Source organism: Eublepharis macularius, chromosome 19, assembly GCF_028583425.1.
Source record: "Eublepharis macularius isolate TG4126 chromosome 19, MPM_Emac_v1.0, whole genome shotgun sequence".
NCBI lineage: Eukaryota > Metazoa > Chordata > Lepidosauria > Squamata > Eublepharidae > Eublepharis > Eublepharis macularius.
In genome coordinates, this window is record NC_072808.1 from 22,948,918 (window position 1) to 22,968,332 (window position 19,415).

Consider the following 19,415-nt stretch of genomic DNA (forward strand, 5'->3'; position numbering starts at 1 on the left):
AGCAGCTCAGACGACGTTTATTTTTTTATTTATGCTCATTTATATCCCACCTTTCTGTTCAAAAGAACACCCAAGCTGGCTAGCAAATATGAAATCCTTTAATAATACAAATATAAAATCCTAGAATAATACATGAGACTCTTAACTAGCAAAATTTCCCCAGGCAAAAGGCAGCACCTCTACCTTGCAGCACCAACAGTCGAGGGGTGGGGCTGTCCTCTCCCTTTGCACATCCCGCTGGAATTAACGCAGCACAGATGGCTGCCAATTGCAGACACAGGCAGATGTGAACTATCCACACAACATGTTGCTTTTAAAGGCCCTACTTTAGAGGCTGTTGTAAGGACTACCATGATATGAAATGCATGTAGTGCTTAGAAAGACGAGGGATAATAGGTTCCTCTGTTTCACAGTACCTTCCTTTATTTGCTTAATTAATTACTTCCTCTTCACTTGTGGCGACTAAAGCTTTCTTGAACCTAATGATTAATTTTTCCACCCGGCGTGCATAAGTATATAAACTGCCTTTCTCTTTGCAGCCAAAGTAACTGCTCACTTTTTTCTTTTCATAATTGTAATTTGCTTTGGCTGCAAAAAAACCTTGTAATTAAATCTCACTCTCTTTCGGGACTAAGAACTGATGGTAGGTAAAGATAAAGATAGTCCCCGGTGCAAGCACTGAGTCATTACTGACCCATGGGGGGATGTTGCATCAGGACATTTTCTTGGCACACTTTTTATGGGGTGATTTGCCATTGCCTTCCCCAGTCATCTACACTTTACTCCCAGGAAACTGGGTACTCATTTTACCGACCTTGGAAGGATGGAAGGCTGAGTCAACCTTGAGCCAGCTACCTGAACCCAGCTTCTGTCCGGGCAGTACTGCAGCTTACCACTCTGCACCACAGGGCTCTTACTGATGATTAAGGTGCAATTCAAGACACCCCCCACCCATCCTGCCTCTTAAATGAACAGGAAATAATCTAGCAGTTGAGGAAAGAGGTATTTATTTATTTGGGGTATGTATCTACTTTATCTTTCTCCAAGCACAGTCAGGACCCAAGGCAGGTAATAAGTACAAAAAAAATCCTATTAAAATAATTGAAATAGATAAATCAGAGCCCACACCTAAAGCTTTCAAGCTGCTCCCATAAGCTCTCTTTTACCTTAAAGCAAAGAAGCAAAATTTAAAGAGACAGTTGCCTGAGAAACAGCCTTCATGCTTTCCTAATCCAGGTTGGACAGGCTAGTACAATGACATTTTAAGTTTTAAAAAAGCCTCAATTATGAAAAAGGAGAGCAAGATAACAAAGAAAACACTGGGATACGATGGACTGGCAATATGTCATCCAGACTTTTCATAAAAACTGAATAGATGTCAATTCCCAATGAAAGGGCAAGTGTGGAACTACAGTTAACACTGTGCCTGGTGACACACGACCAAGTGGCAGTTCAGGGTATGGTGAGGGACACGCTCCAGGAATTTCTCCATGTTTTCCAGCTATTTACGCAAAGACCTATTACTTGAAGCTGGAAGGCAATTACTTTGGGGTAGCTGGAACTGATAGTTCAAACAAGGTTCTTCACCAGGGCTTTTTTTCAGCAGGAACACGGGGGAATGGAGTTCCGGAACCTCTTGAAAACGGTCACATGGCTGGTGACCCTGTCCCCTGATCTCCAGACAGAGGGGAGGGGGGGTTAGATTGCCCTATGTGCTGCTCAGTGGTGCGGAGGGCAATCTAAACTCCCCTCTGTCTGGAGATCAGGGGGCGGGGCCACCAGCCATGTGACAATTTTCTCCGAGGGCAACCCACTGAGTTCTACTACCTCTTTTCTCAAAAAAAAAAAGCCCTGTTCTTCACCCAAATCCCTAAAGGACATGGGACTAGTTGTTCATACCATTCACTGTTCAAATGCAAAGATCCAGAAGATTCTAGGGAAAAAACTATTTTTTTCCAACCATAGAGGAAAGAAACTTTTGTTCGTTACACAAGAACGTCCCCATCCCTTGGGTCATGTTTCCATACACACCTGGCTTCCACTCGTGACTGTGAGAGCCAAGCTACAAGTGACGCCTGACACAGGTTGGACACTCGTCAGCTTCCCTCAAGTTTTGATGGGAAATGTAGGCGTCCTGGTCCTGCAGCTGTAATGCAGAGCCAAGCTGTAAAACCAGGACGCCTACATTTCCCATCAAAACTTGAGGGAAGCTGACAAGTGTCCAACCTGTGTAAGGCGTCACTTGTAGCTTGGCTCTGATTTTCCCTCCATCCTAAACTCACCTCAGCCATAAGCTTACTAGTTTACACAAGACAAGTTGCTATTCCTGCAGCCACCTTCTCCGCCTGCAATGTGGAGTAATCATACATGCCTCCCTTACGAGACGTTGTTTGGCATTTTTCGGCAGGCCGCAATCAATTTGGTCCAGGAGCAAGCACGTTTCTTGGCAGGGCAAGGAAGTGCCCTGAGGGGCATCCTTGGCATGGACAGAGAATTTGGGCTTGAGGTAACAGGTCTTTGTCATGGAGTTCCAAGCAATGGTGATAGCAGTTGGTGGTGCATCCCGTGTGACGGTTCTGCCGCCAAGAATCCCTAAAGCTCTCCTTCCTGTGAGCGATCAGCCTCTACTCACCTTGCTGGAACAAGTTGGTTCTGAAGAGGTCATTGTGGTTATTTCAGAAAGTGCTAAACTTGGAGGTGAAACAGAAGCTGGATCAAGCACCTGCTGCTGCAGGTATGGGAACTGCACATTCATCAGACAACAAAGAGACTCGAACCTGAGCGTGGCTTGACCCGCGAGCAAAAGAGCAGCGACTGAAGGCCAAGGGAATCCATAACCAGACTAAGATGCGGTTTCGTGTATTCTGGGGATGGGGGGGTGGGGGTCTGTTTATTTTAGTTTGTAACTTTTTGTTTATAGAAATTCATTTCTTTAAATTGCGTTTTGATGTTTTGTAAGCTGCCTAGTATTCCCCTTGGGGAGAAGAGTGGGACAAAAAACCCTAAATGAATAAATATACATAAACAAACATGATTGAAAATATATGTGAAGAGCTTAATGTCCACTAATACGTTAATTAAATGCTACATACAACTGTCGTAAAGATCGGCCTTTAGTTCAGCACCACTTGTATTTTTCGTGGTGGGTGAGGACGGAGCCCTGCTGGGCAAAACAGCTGCTGTGTTGTCCGTGGGCTGGACCTGTGGATGCCGCCACCATTTTAGAGCTGAACTTGAGCTGCTGAGAAATGCCATGAAGGTCCCATCCGGACCAGGCCTCCAATGTGGTGGGACCAGGCAAGCTTGTTGCCCTCACCTGGGCCTTTGCAAGTGCCAAAAGGCGGGGTTTGTGTGTGTAAGAGAGATTGATTGCCTGGGCCCACTTGCATTGTCAGTCCGATCAGGATCGGACCCTCGCCGCATTTTAAAGGGCCTGAGCTCAGCTTTAAAACGGCTGCAGCAGCCACAGGTCCATCTCGTGAGCAGGCCCCATAGGAGGCAGCTCTGCCCAGCAGAAATCAGCAGGTGAAACTTTTGAGGGTGCAGAGGGGACACACCTGCTTCATGTAAAACCTGTCCAGTCTTAATGGCTTGAAGCACAGGCTGGTAAAAAAAGTTGCAGCCCCAACCAGTTCGGATCATGCATCTGACGAAGAGAACTTGATTCTCGAAAGCTTATGCTACAATAAAATTGGTTAGTCTTAAAGGTGCTACTGGACTCTTTTTGATTTTGCTACTACAGACTAACATGGCTAACTCCTCTGGATCTATCCCACTACAGTGTTTCAAAAGCAGCTGCACGCACCCAGAAGCAGACAATGGCTTTTGGTATGATAACTTCTGCATCACAGAGAGAGAGAGAGCTGACTGCACACCAGAGCCAGCTGCCTCTGAGCATTAGGCGGGTGGAGGGGAGAGGAGCCATACAGGCGATCAGGAGTCCTAATAGCTCCATCAGAGGTAATGGATTCAACCATAAGTAATTCATCCCACTTAGGAGAGTGTGAGAGCCGGCCTCCTGGGGCAGGTGGGGTGGGCGATGCCTCCCAGAGTTGCAGGCTGGGCTGGGATTACTTACAGATTGCTAAGGAGCCATTACCAAGGTGGAGTGGGAAACAGGCCAGAAACGCCCGGCAGCCACTTGCTCACTTAACTGCTGTGGGCCGGAAAGGGGGAGGGGGGGATCCAGACAGCAGGAGCCCAGGCTGCACTAGGAAAGCGGGGCTGTTCGTGGGCAGTTTTGGAGAGGCCTTGGCTTGGGGTCAGCAGGGGCAAGAGCATCCACTGGTAACTGGGGCAGGAAGAACTCTTAATCGTAACTGCAGATCACCTGGCTGCTTACAGATTTATTCCAGTAAATTTAGTTTGGGTGGGGGGCAAGAGCTTCCCTGGGCCTTTCTGGCAGACAACTCTTAGTAGGGTATTCCAGAAGGGTATCATTCGGCTTCTGGAAATTCCTTGCTTTTGCTTCTCTTCCTCCTCCAAGAGCATCATTAGAAGCCGAAAACATGTTTTATTGCAGACGCCTCTAAACCAATCCCATCATGCACCACACCTGCCTCTCTGCCACCACCCTCTCCCGTTCCTAAATGAGTCATCATGTCTCCATGGCAACAGATGCAGCAGGAAACAAAATTGCAATAATGGCCCAGGAGAAGAGCGGAGATGGGCGAGGGGACGTGTGTGTCTCTGTGTGAGACTGAAAATGCCCGAGGTTCCAAAATCTGCTTGGGGAACATTTGGTAAAGGATCCAGCAGCATTTTTCTGACAGATCCACTACAGACTAGTCATGTTGGGACCTCACACTTGATAAATGAAGCAAGGCTTATAAAACCAACCAGAAGCAGAGTTCTGCGTGTGTATGTATTTGGTGAATGTATGTAAATATATTATTGAGTTTTGAGCCAAAAAAGTTCTTACTCAGATTAGGCAAATAACATGTTTGGGGAGTGGAGAGTGCCCTCTGGTCAGAGTTGACTTATGGCAACTCCTGGTGGGGCTTTCCTGGCAAGAGACTAACAGAGGTGGTTTGCCATTTTCCTGCCTTGGCAACCCGGTCTTTGTTGGAAGTCTCCCATCCAATTACTAACCAAGGCCGACTCTGCTTAGTCTCTGAGATATGATGAGCTCAGGATCACCGGGGCTATGCAGGTCAGGGTAAATAACATGTTTACATTCCACTTATTTTCTTTTCTATTGGAGTATTCAAATAATGCTACAGGGAAAACTGTCCGTAAGTTAATTTGGATGCTGCAGAAATCCTAGCTTCTAGCCAATAGTGTGATGTAAGAGGCCTCTTCATTTTGAAATGGGCCTCCAAGGACATGAGGGATGGATGGTAGAAATCACTCAGCTTTACAGAACATGTCTCATTTAAAGACAGTAAACAACCAGTGGATGGCTTGGAAAAAGTTTGCTCAATGGACTAAATTCTGGGAAAGGGGTAAAGTGTTAAATTCTGTCGATTGTTTTACTATTCCACCTGGTTAGTTTTTCTGTGAGTGTTCTCACTGGAGACTGTTTATTTTTATTTATTGTTCAGTTTTCACACTTAGACTCAAGGTAGATTGCAGCACAAGTCAATACGATCAAGGGCAAAGGCTTTCAAGGAACAAATACAATAGGGTGTGGGTTGGAGAAATTAGAAAAGGAGCATAAATCCAAACACAGAGATGAAATATTGTGAAACAAAGCGTAAGTAATTGGACAGGACGCCTTCATCGAGCTGGGAGACTCCCCAGTAGGAGCTTATCTACATCGGTAGACAGTACCCAACAGACTAGTCCCTAAGCCTTGATCAAGGCACACGTCTTGTTTTCCTTTCATAGGGTTGGAGGGGATCTTGTCTTCCTTTCATAGGGTTAGAGGGGATCAAGTTCAACCTCCCGCACAGCGCAGGAAATTCACCACAACCCCCCCCCCTACCCCCGGCGCACGAGGCGGATCACTGAAGAAATGGCCGGGCTTTGTGAGCTGCATTTCAATGGATGAGCTGCGGGAGGGCCGCGGAGCCATTGCCGGGGGCCGACTTCAAGGGCTCTTTCTTGGGGGGCTGCGGGCCACAAGCAAAGGCGGCGAGGAGTAGGGCTGCCAGCTTCCAGGTAGTGGCTGGAGATCTCCCGGGATTGTAACTGGTCTCCAGGCCACAGGGATCAGTTCACCTGGAGAAAATGGCTACTTTGCGGGGGGTGGACTCTATGGAATGATGCCACGCCAAGGTCCTTTCCCTCCCCAAACCCCACCTTCTCCAGGTTTCTCCAGGTTTCACCCACCAGATCTCCCGGAATTTCCCAACTTGGGGCTGGCAACCCTAGCGAGGGGGCCGGGCTCGGGGCTCTCTCTCCCGCAGGGCGCCCCCCTGAGCCGGGCCGGGGCAGGGGCGGAGGCGGAGCTCCCGGCGCGGCGGCGCGGCTGCGGCTGGCCCTGGCGCAGTCGGCTCGGCTCCGTCGCCCGCTTGCTGTCGCCGCCGCCGCCGCCTGGGCAGCCCCTGGGAAGGATGGGCCCGGCGCTGCTGCTCGCGCTGCTCTCGGGCCTCGGAGCCGCCAAGGTAGGCAGGGCCGCGCGGGCAGCCGCTGCGCTGGAGCCGGGCGGGGCGGGCAGGCAGGAGGCGGGGAGTCGCGCGGGTTTGGCGGCCCCGGCCCGGCCGGCAGAGGCGTGTGGGCGCCCCGCACGTGTGTCTCCCTGACTCGCGTGTATGCTCCCCGGTCAGTTGCGCGGGAGGGCGCGTGCGCGCGTGTGTAGCAGCGCTCGCGGGGAGCAGCTGCCCGGGGGAGTCGCGCCGGTGGTCGGCGTCGCGGCTTACGAACCCCCCCGGCGGGGTGCGCGCGAGGGCCCCGGGGAAGGCGAGGGCTGCGCGGCACGGAGGGCGCCTGGCTGGCGCTGCGTCCGATGGGCGCGTCGACGGGGCGCTTGTGCCCAGCCAAGAAGGGGGGCGCCTGCTTTCGCCAAGGACGGTGCCGCCGGCGTGGATGCGCGCAAGGCGGCCGAGGCATGCCCGCCGACGTGAGCGGAGTGCCTGCCACCTCTTGCTGCCCCCGGCCCTGGGCAGCCTGTGCAAATGGGGGGCAAAAGCGGAGGCGGCGCGGCCTTTGCGTGGCTGCGGAACAGACCGTGGGGCGGGGAGGGAAGGGACAGAAATAAACCTCTGCATCGGCTCAGCAACTCTCCAAGGGGCCGAGGCTCCCGATTCTCCTCCTCCTCCTCCTCCTCCAGGCTGTGACTAACCTTGCAGGGAGCCTGCAGCGTCTCTCTGGCATTCTCACGGATTTCTGCCCACAGCTGCAGAGGTGCCCACCAGCATGGGCTCTGCCCGCCTGTGTTGTGACCCTGGAAATCCTTCCCCATTGCCAAAGGGGCCATTCCTGCCCCTGAATCTTGGGGCCGCTCTGCCTTGCAGTAAGCGGCAGACCACAGGCTTGATGGCTGGTCTCCGGTTCAGAGCGTGGGGCTGCTTAATTTCACCCCCAAGGGTATGTGGAAGGCCTAAAGTGATGATAACGAACAATGCTCAGCAATTGGACTGCTGATGGACATGTAACCTTTGCGGTAACGGATTGCTGGGAGGCTCTACTGGCTGTTTGTTCTGCTGGAGATGCATTGAGATGGTAGGCCAGAATTTAGAGCCAAGTTTCCCGGAAGGGCTGTGTGCACGCATGTATGTGTGTCTGTGCGTGCATGCATGCATGCACACATACAGTATTGCAACTCTAAACCAATAACATTTAGCACGAGAGACAAATTAATTCCTGCAAATTAGGAGAGCCAGTTTGGTGTAGTGGTTAGGACTGGTGGGACTCTAATCTGGAGAGCCGGGTTTGATTCCCCACTCCTCCACTTGAAGCCAGCTGGGTGACCTTGGGCTAGTCAGCCCCACCCACCTCACAGGGTGTTTTGTTGTGGGGATAATAATGGCATATTTGTAAACCACTCTGAGTGGGCATTAAGTTGTCCTGAAGGGCGGTATATAAATCGAATGTTGTTGTTGTTATTACTACAAATGCCACTGCAATCCACAGGGCTTCCCAGGTTGCATCTGCTTTTCCTTGATGCTGCAGGCAGCTAGCTGCTCTTGGATGGTTGTTGTGGGTTTTCCGGGCTGTATTGCCCTGGTCTTGGCGTTGTAGTTCCTGACGTTTCGCCAGCAGCTGTGACTGGCATCTTCAGAGGTGTAGCACCGAAAGACAGGGATCTCTCAGTGTCAAACTGAGAGATCTTTATTGTACAACTTTATGCTACAATAAAGTTGGTTAGTCTTAAAGGTGCTACTGGACTCTTTTTGATCATTCATTTCAATGAGAGGGTTAAATAGTTGGATCATGTCCTTTGCATTTTTGTAACAGACAGCAATACTTGTATAGAGGGTTTTTGGCTGTTCCATGTTGACTCAGTGGCTCTACCACAACATCGAAGATACGAAGATGCCTGATATTTGTATTTGGTGCTGGAGCCTCCAGTTCTGCCAAATTAACGGGGCGTGGCTTTAAGCCTTATATCAGCTGCTTCTGTGGATCTTAAGCTGCAACTTATTCAGCAAAAGATTATATTTAGGATATATTGAACACCACAGCACCTTTTTAGTGAAGGATTAAGTATAGTGTCCAATTCTTGGCATTGTAAACTACGAGATGCATCTCTTAAGCATGTGCTTTGGACGTGTTCAGTTATTCAGTCCTTTTGGGAGGAAGTCATTCCTCATATTCATTTTGTATAGAACGCTCGTTTATTTTTGAGGATGTTTGTGAACTTTTTAAAAGTATCTGGAGCAACATCTGGATGGCCATCCTTTGAAACTATTTGCCTGTCTCTTGGAACCTAACCACTGATCAACAGAAATGGATCCTCCATGCCCTGAAAGTTGCTAAAAGACTGGAAAAACAAACACCCACTTCCCATAACTCATTGAATTGAGGGCCTTATAAACTTATCAACAGTTGGACATGTTGCATATAGACAACAATTGCATATGGGCTTATTTTTAGATATTTGGAGAGCTTTTATAAAAGCTTTATGTATAGATGTATTGTCGAAGGCTTAGTGACACTGAGAGATCTCTGTCTTTTGGTGCTACCTCTGAAGCCTCTGAAGATGCCAGCCACAGCTGCTGGCGAAACGTCAGGAACTACAATGCCAAGACCACGGCTATACAGCCCGGAAAACCCACAACAACCATAGCTTTATGTATAGATTTACCAGCATTCTTTCATTTTTTCTTTCTCTTTTGCTTTGCACATATAATTTTTTTTAATGTTTTTGTTCATACCCTTCCCATCATCTCTCGTTTCTTTCAGCCTTTCACCACTGCAGGAAGTTCCCGTGGAGGGCTGAATCACAATTTATCTGTGAGGCCCCGACAGGTTCGGCGTGATCTTCAGGGAGTGTCGTATGAGCCGGTTGAGACCATGTTGGCCAATGAAGCCTATTATCCCGAACTGGTCCAGCTGGCAGCACTGGAGAGAGCCATGTCGCCCCCTGGTGGACAACGGCAGGATGAGCGCCTGGCCCAAGCTTTCGAGAGAGCCTTGGCCTCCTCCGATAACCAGCTACAAGATGAGCGCCTGGCCCAAGCATTAGAAAGGGCTGCGGTGCCACCCTCCGGTAACCAGTTCCAGCCAGATGAGCATCTGGCCCTGGCTTTGCAGCGTCTGCTTCAGGATGGCCATCGCCGGGACCAGGAGTCTGTCTATCTGGCCAACCTGCTGAGGCTTTGGGATGAGGCCAAGGGAGCTGTGTTGTATCCTGACTACGATGAGACCAGTCTGGCAGTTGGCTCTTCTCCACCGAGAGCATCCCCGAATCGCTACTGGGTCCCAGAAGGAGCTTTTGAGCCCCAAGAAGAGATGGGCGTGGAAGAAGAACCTGCCAGAGAGGTGGACCCTGAAATGCTGAGGTAGAGAGGAAACTTCAGGTCATGCAGGCACATGTAAAGGCTTCCTGCTAAAGTGTTTGTTCTGAACATGCTAAAAACGATGTCTGTTTAATTGATGCTATATCAAATCTGTGAGGGCTGAGCATTAGTTGCCAGTTGCAGCATCAGTGTTCTTCTCCCAGAGTTTCTGGTGGCAGACAAATGGCTATTCGGGAGAAGTTACTTCAACAGTTATCAGAGTTGTTTTATGCTATCTGAGTAAACTTCCAAGGACAGTAAGAAAGAAAATGTCTGATAAGCAGGCTCAATGAGCCGTAACTAAGTCAGGCTACCTTATAAGTTAAATAATGAGACTAGGGCTTTTTTTCAGCTGGAACACGGTGGAACAGCGTTCCGGAACCTCTTGAAAATGGTCACATAGCTGGTGGCCCCGCCCCCTGATCTCCAGACAGAGGGGAGTTGAGATTGCCCTCCGTGCTGCTGGAGCAGCGCGGAGGGCAATCTCAACTCCCCTCTGTCTGGAGATCGGGGCGGGGCCACCAGCCATGTGACCATTTTTTCCAAGGGCAACCCACTGAGTTCCACCACCTCTTTTCCCAGGAAAAAAGCCCTGAATGAGACAAAACCTATGGGGATATGTGCACAATCCACACACCTTGATGGTTCTGCTCCAGAACCAACTTTGAATGTTCCATTTTAGCTCTAGAGCCTGGGATGTTTCTAAAAAGAACAGCAGGCCTCTGACCATGTGTAAAGTGCCCTTTGCACCATCTCTGCTGAGTAAGCAGCGACTGTCCGCACGCATGATGGTGTTGAAAAGGAGAACAGCATTCCTGGGAGCAGTCGGTGGGGAAATGACAGCCAAATTAAATCAATTTCCTTTCTCTGAATGTATTCAGAGAACGATTCTGCTCAATGTATCAACTGCCCTTTTAGAAATTCAAATAAATAAATGACCTATTGGTTAAAACAGTAAGTCTTCACATACCCATGTGGTGGTCTAGGGTTTCAAAATACATGTGAATATAATGCAGCTTGCCCCACATCCTGGGCACGAGGGGTAGAGCTTCGAGGTTAGAATAGGTGGCGTGCAAGGGTCCTTGGCCCTCAGCAGCATTCGGTCTTTAAAAGCACTGTAGGGCTGAATGAGCTCTCCAAGCCACACTTTGTTTTGGGTCAAATGCAGAGAAAAGGGGATCTAGAGCCTTTTTCTCTTAGAACGTTGTCACCTATACAATAGTAGACAATGTCTCGAAAGTACAGCTGGTTACCACTTACAGTTTCCTTTCTGTAAACCCAAAAGCACTTGGGTAGGAGCAGGGCTTTTTTTCTGGGAAAAGAGGTGGTGGAACTCAGGACAGCACAATGACGTCACTTTGGGTCCGCTGGAACAAGGGGGGAGCTTCTTAAAGTTTAAATCGCCCTTGGCGAAAATGGTCACATAGCCTGTGGCCTCACCCCCTGATCTCCAGACAGAGGGGAGTTGAGATCGCCCTCTGCGCCAAGCGGTGCAGAGGGCAATCTCAATTCCCCTCTGTCTGGAGATCAGGGGGCGGGGCCACCAGCCATGTGACCATTTTCAAGAGGTGCCGGAACTCTGTTCCACCGCGTTCCAGCTGGAAAAAAGCCCTGGGCAGGAGAAAACCATACAGAAAATCTATTCATTTTTGGCATAGCATCCCTTCTGGGGTACTACAGTACCACACTGAGAGGTATATTTTCTGCTTGAATTTATCGAGAGAACAGTGGCGCAGGGAACCATTTTACATGTTCTGACGAGATACAGCCCTTCCTAACAACCATAAACAAGCCCTTTATGGGACTTACTTTCTTTAAGAAGAGCCCTGCTGGGTCAGAGCAGCGGTCCATGTAGTCCAGCATCCTCTCTCACACAGTGGCCAACCAGTTACTCTGGAGGGCCAACAGGGCATAGAGGCTGATGTTGCCTCCTGGCACCGGAACTGGGAAGGCGAAGGTTCCCATTATTATTACTACTACTACTACTACTACTACTACTACTACTACTACTACTACTACTACTATTTATTATTATTTATTATTATATTTATATCCCGCCCTCCCCGCAAGCGGGCTCAGGGCGGGTTACAACAGAAGATAAAATATACAAGAGAAAATCACAATAAATTAACACAATAAATTAACACAGCTTCTAATAAAACACCTGCTCAACCATGAAACATCTGACTGAGGTTAGTCACCTGGCTAGTAGCCACTGATCAATGTCTCCTTCATAGGAAAGGAAGGGCGAAGGTTAAGAAATAAAGGCTCGGGAGGTATCCTGATTTCTGTCTAGAATGCACCCCACTGGAGTCCTTGGCTCCCGTTGCAAAGAGAGTGATGCTGGTAGGGAAGTTTCTCTTGATCATCTTGTTGAGGAACTCCAGGTTTCCTTGGCGCACAATTTGAAAACTGCTTTGCAAGTGTATAGAGCTGGGAAAACAACAAACCTTGCCACAGGAGGAAGAGTATTGCAGGCCCGGGAAAGCTCTCCCTGCCCTCTCTTCCTTACTCCATCCTTAAATGGGTTCTTCGGTAAAGACGCAGGCAGGCACCGTTCTTCTGGATGCTGCCACGGAATGAGGGATGTGTGCATGTGCCGTGGAACAATGGCAGATGCTATGCCTTCTGATGACCGCTCTTGTTGAGTGGCAAGCTATGGAGTCTGGATCTATCCCTGCCTCTAGCAAATGGTTCCATTGTGTTAAAAGCAGGAAGAGCTGGCAGGTGGGTAAAGTGCCCGGTTTCACTCCCCCCCCCCTTTTTACTGTCTTTTGCAGGTACCTGGTTGGCAAGATCCTGTCCAGCACAAACCTGCCCCCCCAACGTCTCCCAGTGTCCCCCAAGCGCTTGCGGCGTGCCCTCTTTGATGGAGAGGACCTCCCCGAGCCTCCCAGTCTTCTGCGGGTCAAGCGACTCGGGGTGGAGGCTGGAGGGCAGCCCCAGCTGCAGCGGGTCAAGCGGACAGAAGGGGAAAGGGCCAAGAGAAAGAAGGGGGTGACTGGGGCAGCTCAGAGGCTTCGTTATCTTCCCGAATAGTAGGGATCGGTCTCGGCCTAAACACGGGGGGTGCCACTTCACCACTGCCTGCCCCCCCCAGTCTCTGAATGTTTATGGACTGTGAGCAACACCTCCTGTTTTTCCCCCGCCTTTGTCCTGCCTCCTCACCTCACAGTACTGAGGAGGAAAGGAGGTAGCCTTCAGCTGGCCTCCCCAGTCCCAAATCTCGATGCTCTAGTGTGTGTTGGAGCCTCCTCCAAGCTCTTCTTCTCTGCACCCGGTTAGAGAGCCCCACTTCAATCCAGCTGTAATGCAGGTGCATTTTAATCTCCCCCCCCCCAGTTGCCGTCAGCCTCAGTTTCCTCACACCCCAGCTTTTGCTGGCTGGGAGTGAAATGTGCCTCAAACAGCCCCCGAGCTGCCAAATTTTCTTCCTCCTTTAAGAATCCCATTATTGCTCCCTTCTTCCCTCCCACCCCCCACTGTGGGTTCCCCGCTTGTTTCTGTCTGATCTGCAACCCCCCTTGTGTTCACCATTGTTTTATGCACATGTGCACTCCCGTGCTAATTTCGTTGCCATGTTTGATCGTGTTTGTGGCCAGTTTTGGTGTTGCTGAGTTAATAATTAAAAGCCCATCAGGTATTTTAATGTAACTTTGGCCTCTCTGGTGTCATTTGTTCACTCTGTACTAGACTGATGTTCTTGCTTATAAATACTGTCTCTTTGGGACGGGTCATGCTAAGAGCGTACAGGAAAGGAGGCTTTGAAGGGGAGGATACAGAGCTTGCAATCCATCCACTGAATTCCTTCTAAGGACAAAGGCATGGTCAAAAGCATGCACGTTCTTGCACGCAATGCATATTTTTCTGGACAGAATGTTGACCTGTGGATGTGACAGAGCTGGGTTCAAATTCCACCATCCCTGTAGAAAGCCTCATTCTCCTGTGGGAATCATGGCCTTGGAGGGGTGATGAGCAAGCTAAAGATTTTTGAAAGTAACTTTTAAAAAGCTCTCGAAGTTACTAAAAGCAAAAACACATCACAGTAATATATTTTTTTTAATCTTTATTGCATCACCAGCCATGTGAAGACCGTGCTGCCATTTGTGCCTCCTTGTGAAGGATGCCAAGTGCAGAGCAGACCGCCAGGGCAAAGGCACCAGCCTGGCACTAAAGCTGCAGTGACACCCACAGGCACACCGTGGGAGGAGGAAAAGGAGGGGAGTGACTAAGGCTTTCTACAGCCCAGGGTAAATCTGCAGCAGAATGCGGTGGTGGTGCTTCAGACTGCATGCGAGGAATCGCGCGTTTCTCCCCTGCAGAAATTTGCAGCCAGGCACACGCCTTGTAGACAGGCCCAGAACAGAGCCCGGGAAGCCCCACTGCCCATCGCCAGCACCAGGGCCATTGGGACAAAGACAGCAGCCGCCTTGATGGGCAGCAGTGTGACTAGGAAGCCCTCACACTAAAGGGTACCATCCCACTCCATCCAGGCTTGATAGAGGCCAAAGGATCCTATGGTGCTCACCCTGGGGTCAGAGAGGACCCCCAAGGGGGGGCAGGTAGCAGTTAGGTGACTGGCGCAGTCTTCATTCACACTGGCTGAATTAGCACCACGACCTCCAAGATGCCAAAGCAGAGGATACAGCCAGCCCACAGAGTGCCCACTGCCCAGGCATTCTGTCCAAAACTGGGCTGGTCCAGAGTGGCTGCTGCTTGGGCTGCTATCAGGTCCCATCCATGGGCCCTGCTGTGCTCCAAAAACCCTCTGCTTGGAAGGGAACTGCAAGACTTCCCTATTTCCAGAAATTGTTTCCAGGTGGGGGTGGGGCAAGAGGGCTGCCAGGTTTTTCCTTGCTCCAGAATCCAGCTGTGCCCCTCCCTTCTTGCTCTATCATCTCCCCTCTTTCCGGACTCTGGGTATGCTTCCCCTCTGGGAAACAGCTGCATTCTTTCACCCCAGAAGCTCCAATTCTTCTCCATTGGGAGCTGCCAGGGCTGCCAAGAACTCTTCCTCCGTAGTTTTTGCCCTCTTCTCCTGGGGCTGCTGCATTCCCCCCTTCCCAGAGATTAGCTACTTTCCTTTGGTGGGGGACCAAAACACGGAGGAGGGGGAGTTGCTTTCTCATCCTCATTCCTTAGACAAGCTTCCCTCCTCCAGGGGTGAAGTGGGTAGCAAAAGCCGCAGGTGCCCGGTGGAGATTCATGTGTCTTCTGGTCTTGTTTTGTAGTTAAATTGCCAGCCTCCAGGCAGGCTGCTGAGACCCACCATGGCCCCCAGACAACGAGTCCACCTGCCCCTGCCCCGTATAACGCTGATCCAAACCAAAAGAAATGACTTGCGTTGCTATTACCGTGAATCTATAGTAATAAAAGAAATGGAGTGTCCATCCATTTATTTGTGGCAGGGCATACCCATCAGAAAATAAAGATCAGAACCTCAATTTGCCACCAACTTCAGGATGATTCTGAGAGCTCCAGAGCCCAAAATGAAGAGAATCAGAACATTCTGGTCCAGGTTATCTTCACGATAGGTAACACACAACAGGAGAGCTTTTCAGCAACCTGTCACATTTCTCTACTAAAAATGCCCAGTCTGCCATGAGAAGCTGCTGGGTGGCCTTGGGCCAGTCAAACATGCTTAGCCAGACATACCTTACAGGGTTGTTGTGAGGATAACAGTGGAGCTCAGGAGAAGCATGGAACCTGCTTTGGGTCCCTATTAGGGAGAAGGGTGGGGGGTATGACATTTGTTAGATGTCTGCTTTTGCCTACAGTTCCCATACAAGGATGGGCATCTCTGCAGTTGTATACAAGTGTTGGCTGGAGATCTTCCAGAATTATAAGGTGACAGAAATCAGTTCACCATTTATTTATTTATTTATTTTCAATTTTTATTCCGCCCTCCCCACATTTTCAGCAGGCTCAGGGCAAATTGCAGATACATAGAGGCTAAAATATATAAAACAGTTATAAATTAGCAACCATGAAAACATCCAAATTTCCACAGTTTGCAATACTTGAGAAAATGGCTGCTTTGGACAGTGGACACTATGGTCTTACACCCCTCTGAGACCCCTCCCCAAACCCTGCCCTCTCCAGAATCCACCCTCAAATCTCCAGGAATTTCCCAGCTTGGAGCTGGCAACCCTATTTTGTAGCTTAGCAAGAGCTGCATTTAAGATGGAGGAGAAAGCGCCTGCCCGATGCCATATCCTGAATAGATGCTCACCTCTGCCAGGCACTAAATCATCCCATGGCTTGTGCAATGCAAGTAAAAGTGGGATGGGAGACAGAGAAAGGGGAAGGGGCCACTGAGCCCAATTCCCTCCCCCAAATTCACATAAGCGCAAAGGATGCAACTTCACTGCGCTCTGCCGAGGAGGGATTCGTCTTTCCAGCAGGAGGCAGCAGAGGGTTATTTTTAAAATACTGATCTGCTATTTTCTTGCAGTCAGTTATTCATTAAATAATAAACAGCTGTCTTGGCCCACACAAAATCCCGAAAAAGAAACAGAACATTTTACCCAGGCCAGTCCGAATGACACAATGAAAGTGTCTCCGAATGACACAAAACGTCGTGCAAACTTTCACTGGTCAGATACCACAATTTTTTTAAAAAACAAAGCAGGCTCACAGCTGGATCTCTGTAGGCGTTGGAGCAAAGTGTGCACCTGCCAGCATCCAGTGTCAAAGGCTGACATGACAGGGTCTTTAGATCTGGACATGGAAAACTGGCTTTTCCCCTCTTTCATTTTAAAACTTTTGTTACATCTGCCTGATGAAGAGTTCTATAGAACTTGAAAGCTTGCATGACGTTTTGTATTTTTGGGGTTGGTTTCCATTAAAGGTATTACATGGTTTGGAGTCATTAAATAGGCCTATTGAAGTTCTAAGGGCCATTTATTTTCTGAGTGTATTTTTATCCTGCCATTATGGCGAGCTCAGAGGAAATGAGATGTTCCCTCCCAAGAAAGCCCTCCTGAACAGCTATACATCACACAGAAGATGTTCTGTGCATCTTAGAGAAAACAAAATATCTGGAATCAGGCAAACATGGAGACAGGGGAAAAGAATTACCCACAGTTTCTTTGGGGTACTATTAATTTATCCATACTCACTAATGCTGGAACAAATAAAGCAAGTGTTCTAAAATCTGTCATGGTTAACAGTCTAAAGGCCAAACTAGATGCTACATGTTGTTGCAAGTTCAGTCTGGGTTCCCTGGGCTGCAACAGCCAGGCCAGGAAGTTCTTTACATAACTTTGGAGTGATACATGCTGTGGAAAGCATAGTGTTTCAGTTAAAGGAAGGTGAGATGAAAATTTTGTCTGGTCACATTGCTACTCTTTCCCCAGAACATATCAGCTACTGAGAATGCATGAATTGGACCAAATGAAACGAGCTCCTGTTTGAATACATACAGAAGATCACATGTAAAAGTGTGAATATAAGTCAAGCTTTCTAATTCTCTACAATTCAAAAATATAGCCAAGCGTTCCACTCCCCATCCACCCCAGAGAGCAACTCCTGCTCCTGTTCCCTCTCTTTAAGCCACACATTCGCTTCAACATACTGCCCCCCCGACCCCACTGCCTTGGACAGTTGCCCATTCTCACATGCAAGTCATCCCTGAATACAGTAATCACCAAGTGACAAACATCCATCTATAAATGGCAGGTTGTGCTTTCTCCTCCGAGGAGAAAAGGTAGGCATTCAGGCCAAAGAGATTGTTTGCTGCCTCCCCACCACCACCACCACCACACCCAGGTCTAGGCTGAAACCCTGACAGTGGGCCCCAGGCCAATTTCCCAACCCAGAGCAGGTAACCTAGATGGTACAGCAAGGGGCACGAGGCCAGAACGGTGGCGGAGACTGCTGCCCCTCAAAAGCTGCCACCTGCCCGCTGAACAAAATGGTACAGATGATTCAGGAGTGTCGACTCCTGGCCAAGACTCTCAGGGTCTTTTTCACATGTTACACGGTTTCAAGGTCCAGAGGAGTTCTGCATTTTTAAAAAGTGAACGCTCAGGCGCATGATGGCTTGAACTGGGCTTGTTACCGGAACGGGTCTCCTTGTAACAAAATGATTTGTGGGGGAATTAGCAAGCAAGGAGAATGACTATGCAAGAGGCCAGTAACCGCAGGGATCTATCACCAATTTCTACCAGGTCCCTTCCCAAAATAGCAAAAGAGGCTGGTTCTTAAAGTCCAACAATAACTTTTATTAAGCACAAAACAGCATGCACATACACTCGCAATTACGGGGTACAAATAATTACACACACACACAGAGTCCTAGGAAGCTTAGTCAGAAATTGGGAATAGAGAGAGAGGGAGCAAATATATCTACCTATCCTGAAGAGGGGGTCCAGTCTGCGGGAGAAGAGAGTCGCTTCGAACGTCGAGCATCCTCGGCCGAGAGAGCAAGAGGCTTTGGGCAAACCTCGAGGGAGCCGTGCTCGTGGATCCGGAAGCGTGCACGATTTGAATGAGGCCAGGGCTCTACCTTTATAGGTAAAATGTGCCCTGAAGTGGAACAGCCCACCTAGCAGTCAGAACAAAGGCTCCAATGGTCAGTTCCTGGGTTGGACAAAAGATTTGAGTACCTTGATTGGTAGCTGCCGGGGTGTGTGAAAGCAAATGCAAAACGTGTTCCAGCACTGCACAAAAGGGATAGTTTGTTAGTGACTTCCACTGGAGCTAAGTTGATGGATTTTAGGTGGGGACTGTACTTTCCCAGGAACAACTGTATGAAATTACGAATGTCATTTGATTAGCTCCTCAGTCAGGGACAGGAGATCTCATCACGGAAGAAGGGAAAGGAATGTGTTAAGTGGGGATGACTCTGTGAGACCTTTGTTGCGCTGGACACCTATGGGGCTGGCGGGACTGCAAATCCAATCACCTCTTAATCACTCCGCATTCCTGTGCAGCATTCCATGCATGCCGTGTTCTCCTGGGTGGGATTCAGAAACTGTTGGAGGCTCTCTGGTGGCAATACAGCAGCCATTTTAAATCCAGATATTTTTAATATCACAAGCAACCATGTTAAAATGGCTGTTAAAATGGCTATTAAAATGATGAAGGACGGGCTGACCGCTTACAATCCCCCCCTCCAAAGTTGCACTGCTTGCTGGGTGGCTCTGGGGTGCTCCCGGCTGGAGCCAGGCTCAAGGCTCGGGTCTACATCAAAGTAAGAGGGAGGCCGGGCCGACCACTTACAGGCTGGGACTCCCATGCATGGGGACGGAGGATTTAACCTCCTCCTAAGATGTTTTTCCAACCAGAAATGATCCCAGAGAGTCACTATTGGCCATGCTAGGAAAACTTAGGTGTATTTCACCTGTACACATGCAACCTCTTCGTACATGTACAGGGTGATTGCTACATTGCTAGCCATTTATTTACTAGCCATTACTAGCCATTTATTTACATTGCTACATTGCTAGCCATTTATTTACTTGATTTACAGTCCGCCAAAGACTCGGGTGGATTATACCATTACATCAATGCAATGAAAGAATGCCA

General features: G+C 49.2%; 1 protein-coding gene across 1 annotated transcript; it reads left to right on the plus strand.

Moving 5' to 3' along the window:
- Window positions 1-2,522: 2,522 nt before the first annotated feature.
- Window positions 2,523-13,538, plus strand: PCSK1N (proprotein convertase subtilisin/kexin type 1 inhibitor). Its single transcript, XM_055003888.1, has 4 exons — window positions 2,523-2,645; window positions 6,351-6,548; window positions 9,289-9,887; window positions 12,665-13,538. The coding sequence occupies exons 1-4, from the start codon at window positions 2,523-2,525 to the stop codon at window positions 12,921-12,923; spliced, it is 1,179 nt and encodes a 392-aa protein (XP_054859863.1). The 3' UTR covers window positions 12,924-13,538.
- Window positions 13,539-19,415: the final 5,877 nt, after the last annotated feature.